Source organism: Rhipicephalus microplus, chromosome X (genome assembly GCF_043290135.1).
Source record: "Rhipicephalus microplus isolate Deutch F79 chromosome X, USDA_Rmic, whole genome shotgun sequence".
Lineage (NCBI taxonomy): Eukaryota > Metazoa > Arthropoda > Arachnida > Ixodida > Ixodidae > Rhipicephalus > Rhipicephalus microplus.
Genome location: NC_134710.1, coordinates 398,574,666 through 398,584,607, shown reverse-complemented (window position 1 = coordinate 398,584,607; position 9,942 = coordinate 398,574,666). Strand labels below are relative to the sequence as shown.

The window sequence follows — 9,942 nt, the reverse complement described above, 5'->3', positions numbered from 1 at the left end:
CATGGCGCCGACCCGAAGCGACGCGAGCGTCTGCGGAGAAAGAGGGGGGGAGGGGCAAAGACGCCTGGAATAAAAAAGCATAAAAAAGCCTTTTCGGACCTCGAACATTGGCTGACATGGCGCCGACCCAACGCGACGCGAGCGTCTGCGGAGAAAGAGGGGGGGAGGGGCAAAGACGCCTGGAATAAAAAAACATACAAAAGCCTTTTCGGACCTCGAACGTTGGCTGACATGGCGCCGACCCGAAGCGACGCGAGCGTCTGCAGAGAAAGAGGGGGGAGGGGCAAAGACACCTGGAATAAAAAAAAACATAATAAAGCCTTTTCGGACCTCGAACTTTGGCTGACATGGCGCCGTCCTGACGCGACGCGAGCGTCTGCGGAGAAAGAGGGGGGAGGGGCAAAGACGCCTGGAATAAAAAAAACATAAAAGGCCTTTTCGGACCTCGAACGTTGGCTGACATGGCGCCGACCCAACGCGACGCGAGCGTCTGCGGAGAAAGAGGGGGGAGGGGCAAAGACGCCTGGAATAAAAAAAGCATAAAAAAGCCTTTTCGGACCTCGAACGTTGGCTGACATGGCGCCGACCCGAAGCGACGCGAGCGTCTGGGGAGAAAGAGGGGGGGAGGGCCAAAGACGCCTGGAATAAGAAAAACATAAAAAAGCCTTTTCGGACCTCGAACGTTGGCTGACATGGCGCCGACCCAACGCGACGCGAGCGTCTGCCGAGAAAGAGGGGGCAGGGGCAAAGACGCCTGGAATAAAAAAAACATAAAAAAGCCTTTTCAGACCTCGAACGTTAGCTGACATGGCGCCGACCCGAAGCGACGCGAGCGTCTGCGGAGAAAGAGGGGGGGAGGGGCAAAGACGCCTGGAATAAAAAAACATAAAAAAGCCTTTTTGGACCTCGAATGTTGGTTGACATGGCGCCGACCCGAAGCGACGCGAGCGTCTGCGGAGAAAGAGGGGGGGAGGGACAAAGACGCCTGGAATAAAAAAAACATAAAAAGCCTTTTCGGACCTCGAACGTTGGTTGACATGGCGCCGACCCGAAGCGACGCGAGCGTCTGCGGAGAAAGAGGGGCGAGGGGCAAAGACGCCTGGAATAAAAAAAACATAAAAAGCCTTTTGGGACCTGGATTGTTGGCTGACATGGCGCCGACCCGACGCGACGCGAGCGTCTGCGGAGAAAGAGGGGGGGAGGGGCAAAGACGCCTGGAATAAAAAAAACATAAAGAAGCCTTTTCGGACCTCGAATGTTGGTTGACATGGCGCCGACCCGAAGCGACGCGAGCGTCTGCGGAGAAAGAGGGGGGGAGGGGCAAAGACGCCTGGAATAAAAAAACATAAAAAGCCTTTTCGGACCTCGAACGGCGCCGACCCGACGCGACGCGAGCGTCTGCGGAGAAAGAGGGGGGGGGGAGGGGCAAAGACGCCTGGAATAAAAAAACATAAAAAAGCCTTTTCGGACCTCGAAGGTTGGTTGACATGGCGCCGAAGCGATGCGAGCGTCTGCGGAGAAAGAGGGGGGGAGGGGCAAAGACGCCTGGAATAAACAAAACATAAAAAGCCTTTTCGGACCTCGAACGTTGGCTGACATGGCGCCGACCCGACGCGACGCGAGCGTCTGCGGAGAAAGAGGGGGGGAGGGGCAAAGACGCCTGGAATAAACAAAACATAAAAAGCCTTTTCGGACCTCGAACGTTGGCTGACATGGCGCCGACCCGACGCGACGCGAGCGTCTGCGGAGAAAGAGAGGGGGGGCAAAGACGCCTGGAATAAAAAAAACATAAAAAAGCCTTTTCGGACCTCGAACGTTGGCTGATATGGCGCCGACCCGAAGCGACGCGAGCGTCTGCGGAGAAAGAGGGGGGGAGGGGCAAAGACGCCTGGAATTAAAAAAACATAAAAAGCCTTTTCGGACCTCGAACCTTGGCTGACATGGCGCCGACCCGAAGCGACGCGAGCGTCTGCGGAGAAAGAGGGGGGGAGGGGCAAAGACGCCTGGAATAAAAAAACATAAAAAAGCCTTTTTGGACCTCGAATGTTGGTTGACATGGCGCCGACCCGAAGCGACGCGAGCGTCTGCGGAGAAAGAGGGGGGGAGGGGCAAAGACGCCTGGAATAAAAAAACATAAAAAAGCCTTTTTGGACCTCGAATGTTGGTTGACATGGCGCCGACCCGAAGCGACGCGAGCGTCTGCGGAGAAAGAGGGGGGGAGGGGCAAAGACGCCTGGAATAAAAAAACATAAAAAAGCCTTTTTGGACCTCGAATGTTGGTTGACATGGCGCCGACCCGAAGCGACGCGAGCGTCTGCGGAGAAAGAGGGGGGGAGGGACAAAGACGCCTGGAATAAAAAAAACATAAAAAGCCTTTTCGGACCTCGAACGTTGGTTGACATGGCGCCGACCCGAAGCGACGCGAGCGTCTGCGGAGAAAGAGGGGGGAGGGGCAAAGACGCCTGGAATAAAAAAAACATAAAAAGCCTTTTGGGACCTGGATTGTTGGCTGACATGGCGCCGACCCGACGCGACGCGAGCGTCTGCGGAGAAAGAGGGGGGGAGGGGCAAAGACGCCTGGAATAAAAAAAACATAAAGAAGCCTTTTCGGACCTCGAATGTTGGTTGACATGGCGCCGACCCGAAGCGACGCGAGCGTCTGCGGAGAAAGAGGGGGGGAGGGGCAAAGACGCCTGGAATAAAAAAACATAAAAAGCCTTTTCGGACCTCGAACGGCGCCGACCCGACGCGACGCGAGCGTCTGTGGAGAAAGAGGGGGGGGAGGGGCAAAGACGCCTGGAATAAAAAAACATAAAAAAGCCTTTTCGGACCTCGAAGGTTGGTTGACATGGCGCCGAAGCGATGCGAGCGTCTGCGGAGAAAGAGGGGGGGAGGGGCAAAGACGCCTGGAATAAACAAAACATAAAAAGCCTTTTCGGACCTCGAACGTTGGCTGACATGGCGCCGACCCGACGCGACGCGAGCGTCTGCGGAGAAAGAGGGGGGGAGGGGCAAAGACGCCTGGAATAAACAAAACATAAAAAGCCTTTTCGGACCTCGAACGTTGGCTGACATGGCGCCGACCCGACGCGACGCGAGCGTCTGCGGAGAAAGAGAGGGGGGGGCAAAGACGCCTGGAATAAAAAAAACATAAAAAAGCCTTTGCGGACCTCGAACGTTGGCTGATATGGCGCCGACCCGAAGCGACGCGAGCGTCTGCGGAGAAAGAGGGGGTGGGTCACGGCGCCGACGCGACGCGAGCATATGTGTGAAAATACGGGATAGGCGAAGACGCCTCGAATCGTACAACACCTAGGTCACGTACTCCACTTCGGTGCCCCTCCTTCTCCACAGCAACGGTGACTGGACTTGAGCGGGAGTGCGAAGGACGTTACGTGATGCTACGTGATGTGACCCACGTATCACGTAAACAGTACACCACCTAGGGCACGTACTCCACGTCGGTGCATTGGGCGTCGACACATGGCCAAACTTGCTCACGTAAACCTCTTAAATTTCCTTATTTGGTGCTCCCTATCTCGGTCGCAATCCCTAAGCTTTAGGATCGTGATCCCTATGAAATGCCGTAACGTTAGTTGTGCAAAGTACATTGTCACCATTTCAGGAGCCGTCGCGTTATTGGACTGTCGAAGACGCCATCGCTTCGAGCGGCAGTTCGACCTGCAGACAGTCGGGAACAGCACAGAAGCGGCCGCCGACATCCGAGTGATGGGGAATTCGCAAGGACCTCGGCTTAATTATGGTGACCCAGGATGCAGTAAGTCGTCACGTACAATCGCCCCGGCAAAAAAAAAAAAAACGAGCAGACCCACACTCCAGGTACAATGGTTGCAGGAAACAGCTAGCTGTCCCAGCTCCGCGGGACACTCCCACTGCTGGGTAGACAGGGGCAAGGCTCCCTTTTTTTTGCCTCTCGAGACGTACTTGGTCGTTGCACGTCTCAACGTGAAAGACCTTTTCCTTCGATTAATGGAGGTGATCGCTCGCCGATATCCTGTTTAGGGATCCCTGCCATATCGTGAGTGATGAGCGTGTAGTGAGATATATTATGCCATTTTATTCTTATGTACCCACCCTATTGTTTTATACTGTGCTCTTGAGCTCAGAAACAATTTGTGCTTATTGTGGGTGGGGCCCTGTAAGCGACGGCGGCTAGTCGGCAAGGTCCCATTTACAGGTACGCGCAAGTCGCGCTTAATTCGCTCCATCTGCTTCGATAAAGCAGCCTTCCAGGCGTATATAGCTGTAGCATATCCGACGTACCCCGATTAACCAGCCTTGGAACGCTTATTCATCACATGTATATACGAGTCCGAACGATATGTCTTGTGCTGACACAGCTAGGGGAAGCGTAGCGTCCCCCGTCGTAGCGCGCGGTCGACGCGACACGATCAGCTGAGAGAGAAAAAAAGAAAAGTAAGGGGGGAGGGGGGCAGCACATCACCTCCTGCGACTCTATTCAGTTTTCCCAGTAATCCCTAATACTGAGACGCGACATCTTAATCGCACAGCTGCGCACACAGCAAGAGAACGCGCCTCGACTTCTGTAATGGGAGGTTCATTCCGTTAATTAAAACGGCCTCTTAATTGCACGGCAGCACCGCGCTCGACTTTTGCTAGGCGCGGTTCCTTCCGTTAATTAAAACGGAATTGAAACGGCCTCTTAATTGCACGACAGGGCAGCACCGCGCTCGGCTTTTGCTAGGCGCGGTTCCTTCCATTAATTAAAACGGAATTAAAACGGCCGCTTAATTGCACGACAGCGCCGCGCTCGACTTCTGCTAGGCGCGGTTCATTCCGTTAATTAAAACGGAATTAAAACGGCCTCTTAATTGCACGGCAGCACCGCGCTGGACTTCTGCTAGGCTCGGTCCATTCCGTTAATTAAAACGGCCAGCGTCGCTCATGCACTCGCGAAATTCACCGCAGATAGCACCAAACTCTTACGGAGAAGCCACAACTACAGGAGAAAAATTTTCAGCCAAGAAACGCACCGCGGATAGCACCAAACTCTTACGGAGAAGCCACAACTACAGGAGAAAAATTTTCAGCCAAGAAATGCACCGCGGATAGCACCAAACTCTTACGGAGAAGCCACAACTACAGGAGAAAAATTTTCAGCCAAGAAGTGCACCGCGGATAGCACCACATTCTGGCAAAAAAGCCACAACTACAAAAAAAAATTCCGCCAAATTTAGCGGCAGTCTGGCAACAACTATCTTTTAGTCTGGCAACCATTTATGCAACGCCAAAAGGAACCTTGCCCAACACTCCAAGTACCACCATCTCGCATCTTTTGATCATATATTCCCCATATAAAAGCACCGCCATCCAGCGGACATTCCAAGGACTATACGAGAGGTGGCACACGCACACTTTCTTACGGTTTGCGCTTCAGGTCTGCTTCCCACATTTAGCCACCTTGAGTTCATGGTGTATACTAGTTCACTGTATTCATGGTACTGCGGCCCAACGCTCCCTAAATCTTTCTAAAAGCAAAGAGGTTACGCCCAGCGAGTATAACGTAGCAACCTTTTCATATCGGATAGTGCTCAATGTACATGCTGATGGCTGCTAATGGGAAATGAGAGACAGGAGAATTCGGCTTTTACTTTCTTACGGTTTAGGCTTCGTATCTACTTCCCACCGTTAACCACCTCGAGTTCATGGTATATACTAGTTCATTGTATTCATGGCACTGCGGCTCAACGCTCGCTAAAGCTTTCTAAACTAAGGAGGTTACGCCCAGTGAGTATGACGTAGCAACCTTTTCCTGTCGGATAGTGCTCAATGTACATTCCAATGGCTGCTAATGGGGAATGAGAGACAGGAGCCTTCGGCTTTTAGTTAACGCGCGCACGCCGCAAAATTTTTTATTGTTCAACAAAGCACAGGAGAAATCTCCCACCGGCACCACCTTGCAGGTCAAAATGTAACACTGGTTACACACTACGACTACGAGGGACGAACGGCCGCGCGCCGGGTGCCACTTTAAGGAGCTTCGCCCGTAAAAGATTCGAGATTGTGGTACTACAGTGGCTAGAATAGGATCCTATTCTAGCCACTGTAATGGTACTTTTGATTGTTCACTGGGCGGATGAACAGACGAACAGTTGAACGGATGCCCGAACGGACGGAAGGAGGCTTCGCCCCACTCATCATCCAGTCGGTGGATATGCTGTGTGTGTGTGTGTTTTTTTTATGGCTGTGGTCTACCTCAGTTGCGCCAGGATATGTGTAGTGTGAGTTACTGTTAACCTTAGTGTTTAGCTTGTTTCTCTGTACGCTTACGCTCCTCGAGGCGTATGGCTCGTTTTTCCTTCGTCTCCTTTGCTCTCTACCTCTTCATGGTTTCGTTCTGACTACGAAGCCTGGCTTATTTCAGTATCTTTGACTCGCTTTCCATACCTGCCGAATTCGTGGTTGCTTGGAAAAGGAAAAAGGCACTATTTTCTGCAGCTCTTGCGAGCGCACGGCTCAGCGCCTTGTTGGGGATGGAAGGAGGGGGGATATAAAAGAATAGAGGAAAATATATAGTTAGATAAATAAGACATGCAAGCGACAGAAAAGAAGAAGTAGGAAAGTTGGGAGCCGGTCAAAGAAGTGCGAGGACGAGGCACCACACGGCGAGGGCTTCACGGTGTACTCAGGAGGTCGCGGAGGGCGAACCAGTCGGCGAGAGCCACGCTGGCGTCGGAGATCGCAGGCGGCACAACCGCCCAGCTTGAAATCCTCCGAGCAACTCAAATATCATCCCACCGAGCCGTCCCTTTTGTAGACCTTTGTCACAGGAGCCCATGTAGGAAGGAAAGCAAGAGCCGAAAAATGCTGCCATGCTGGGCTGCGCGTGGAAGTGCAGAGACTGACGTCACAGGCTCGGTAGTGTATTTTTAGGGAGTCGCGCTTATTCAGTGCAGCCCAATGAGGACTATGACGGCGTCCAAGAAGTCGTCTGTGAAAAAGTACAAGTGCACAACTGCTTCCAAGTTGTGCTTCCTAAATGTCGAATTTGCGAATACGGGAGAGGGCTCTTCTGGCCACACCCGATGGGCATGTTTGTGCCCTGAAGAGCAGGGTTTTTGTTTAAGTAACTCCGTAAATGGAAGGCAAAATCAATGAAAGGCAAAAATGTTTTGCGTTGAAATATACTACATTGGCCTCTGTGGTTGCATTGCTGCACAGAAAAGTTTCTTTTTGTCATCAGCTAAATCACTTGCGTCCATTCAGAGCGTTCGAAGTCTTGATTACACCGTAGTCTTAGTTTATCTAGGCAATGATTGATATGACGCAGGATAATATAGGAAGTAGCGCATGTATAAATTATAGTAAAAAAAAACGTTCATTTTTTTTTCGCTAAATTACGACAATATTCTAAGTTGAGTGGCCAACGCTGCAAAAGCTGGTCGTCGCGAAGTCGAATAACGTCAAGCCAAAGCCGAAGGGCGTTACCGTAATTTAGCAGCAGAAGGCTGCTGCGACGGTTGCTTTGGTAGTTTTGTCTGTGATAGTTTCTCTGCTCACTTTGGATTCGGAGCGTGTTGACATCGACGTAACGCATTACGGTAACGGAAAACGCTGCAGCAAGAGCCGGTTTCGACTCGGCAAAATGCGGCGTCGCGTTGGTGGAGTTGGAGCAATCCAAAAGCAGCAGTTGACTCAGGCACGGTTCAAGGACCGCGGCACGGAGCTTGCCGAAGAGCAGCTGCAACAAATGACTCGGCAGATGGAGGCATTCCGTGCTAAACTGCAGGGATTCGCTGCGAAACATAAGAACGATATCCGTAAAAACCCGCAATTCCGGCGACAGTTCCAAGAAATGTGTGCCACGGCCGGAGTCGACCCTCTGGCGTCAAGCAAGGGCTTCTGGGCCGACATGCTTGGAGTAGGCGACTTTTACTACGAGCTAGGCGTTCAGATAATCGAAGTGTGTCTCGCGACGTCGCACCAAAACGGCGGCCTAATGAGTGTCGAAGAGCTAAGAGAGAGGGTGACTAAATCTCGCAGCAGCGCCCAAAGACAAGAAGAAATAACACAGGATGACCTTCTGAGAGCCATCGAGAAGCTCAAGGCACTGGGAAAAGGATTTCAACTCATCTCTATCGACTGTCGGTATTTGGTTCAGTCAGTACCTACAGAACTAAGCCTCGACCATACTACCGTTATCAAGCAGGCTGGAACTACAGGCTACGCTTCGGTAGGTTCTCTGGTGCAGGATTTGGGCTGGGATATTGACCGTGCGCTAAAAGCTCTCGAAGATCTTCTAAAGGAGGGCTTGGTTTGGTTGGACACGCAGGCGCCGAAGGAACATTTGTACTGGTTTCCTGGTCTAGTTAGGTAGTTTGATAGGACTGGTGTGCTGCTCTGCGTAAACCGTTTTGCCTTGCACGTCAATACAGGCGTTTTGTCTTGCTCGTGTATGTGACGCTAGAATACTGTCACAGCGCCCTATGAGTCAGTTATTTTATATTGCCACAAGCTACGTTGCTTAATGACAAAGGCAGGAATAATATGTTGGCCATATGACATTGTCGTCGTATCATTGTCGTCGTATCACAGTTGCCTTGAAAAAAGTATGAGATTGTCGTCGTATCATTGTCGTCGTATCACTGTTGCCTTTAAAAAAGTGTGTGGTTGCAACTGATATGCTACTTTGTGTTTTAATAAGCCATTGAACATGTTGAATGCTATTAAATCAGGCCTGAAACATCTCTCTGGATCCGAAGTTTCCCTGACCAATGGGTGGCGAACGTGTAGCTGCAGTATGCTTAATACCCAACCAATCATATAACTGACCTATTTGTTATTTTATTGCCCGTAAGCTTGGAAAAAGAATGTCATTCATCTGGTCGGGATACCAGCAGCAAATGCACTCGAATAGGAAAAAAAAAAAAAAACACAGATTAGCTTCTCAGTCAGTTTAACAGGCATACAAATATTTACTGCTCTTACAGTGATGCATGCTGACATGCAGGTTTATTTAACAGCCACGGGATTCTGCCCTGCAGTTGGAAGAGCTAAGTGCAGGACAGAAGCACTTTTTCTAACCAACCATGGTTTCATGCTGGTGTCAGTCTGTATCTCACTCAGGAATCACTGTTCTAGCATCATTGCTATGGTGTTATGCTGCTAAGCTCAAGGACACTAGTGTTCGATTTGCATTCATGGTGTCTGTATTTTGATCAACGTGAAACACACAAGCACCTGTGTACATTAGGTGTACGCTGAAAGAACCTTGGGTGGTCGAAAACCAAAGTTTTCCCTCTATGGCATGTCCCATAATTGGTATTGACACATGTGCCTAGCCAGAAAGTTTTTTTTGAGGGAGGGGGGGGCACCACCTTGAATTCGGGAGATGCATTCCCTTAAAATGGTGGCCATTTCTCGCCGTCTATGCCATGGTGAAATAAAACATCGAAGGAGGGGGGGGGGGGCACCATCTTGATTTGGGGAGATGCACCCCCTTAAAATGGTCATTTTTCGCTGTCTATGCCATAGTGAAATAAAATTTTGGGGGTGTGTGGGGGGCAACACATTAATTTCGGTTAAAATGACCATTTTTCCCCCTCTGCTAGGGTGAAATAAAATTTGGGGGGAGGAGGGGGGGGCAAGTGCTCGGTGTGCCACCCCCTAGCTACGCCCCTGTATTGGCAAAAATCCTGAAGGTATCATGTGAAAGGTATTGTAACCCGCATTATATTGTAGGTAAGAATATTTCTCTCTCATAGGACTCTCGAACCTCGTGACAATATAGCTTATAACAAGACCCAAATGGCCTTGATAGGCATGCACAGCCACATATGTGTTCCTTCTCGACTAACCCCACAAGAATGCATATTGCCACTGTAACACAAAGTGTAGGGTTATCAAAGATTATCGTTGACGACTCTTGCATCCCAAAGAATCAAAAAAGACAAGATTACC

The 9,942-nt window shown here is 50.7% G+C and overlaps 1 protein-coding gene across 1 annotated transcript; it reads left to right on the top strand.

Moving 5' to 3' along the window:
* Positions 1-7,481: 7,481 nt before the first annotated feature.
* On the top strand, positions 7,482-8,729 carry lsn (vacuolar-sorting protein SNF8). The gene has a single exon (XM_075880183.1). The coding sequence runs from the start codon at positions 7,628-7,630 to the stop codon at positions 8,357-8,359; it is 732 nt and encodes a 243-aa protein (XP_075736298.1). The 5' UTR covers positions 7,482-7,627; the 3' UTR covers positions 8,360-8,729.
* The last annotated feature ends 1,213 nt before the right edge of the window (positions 8,730-9,942 follow it).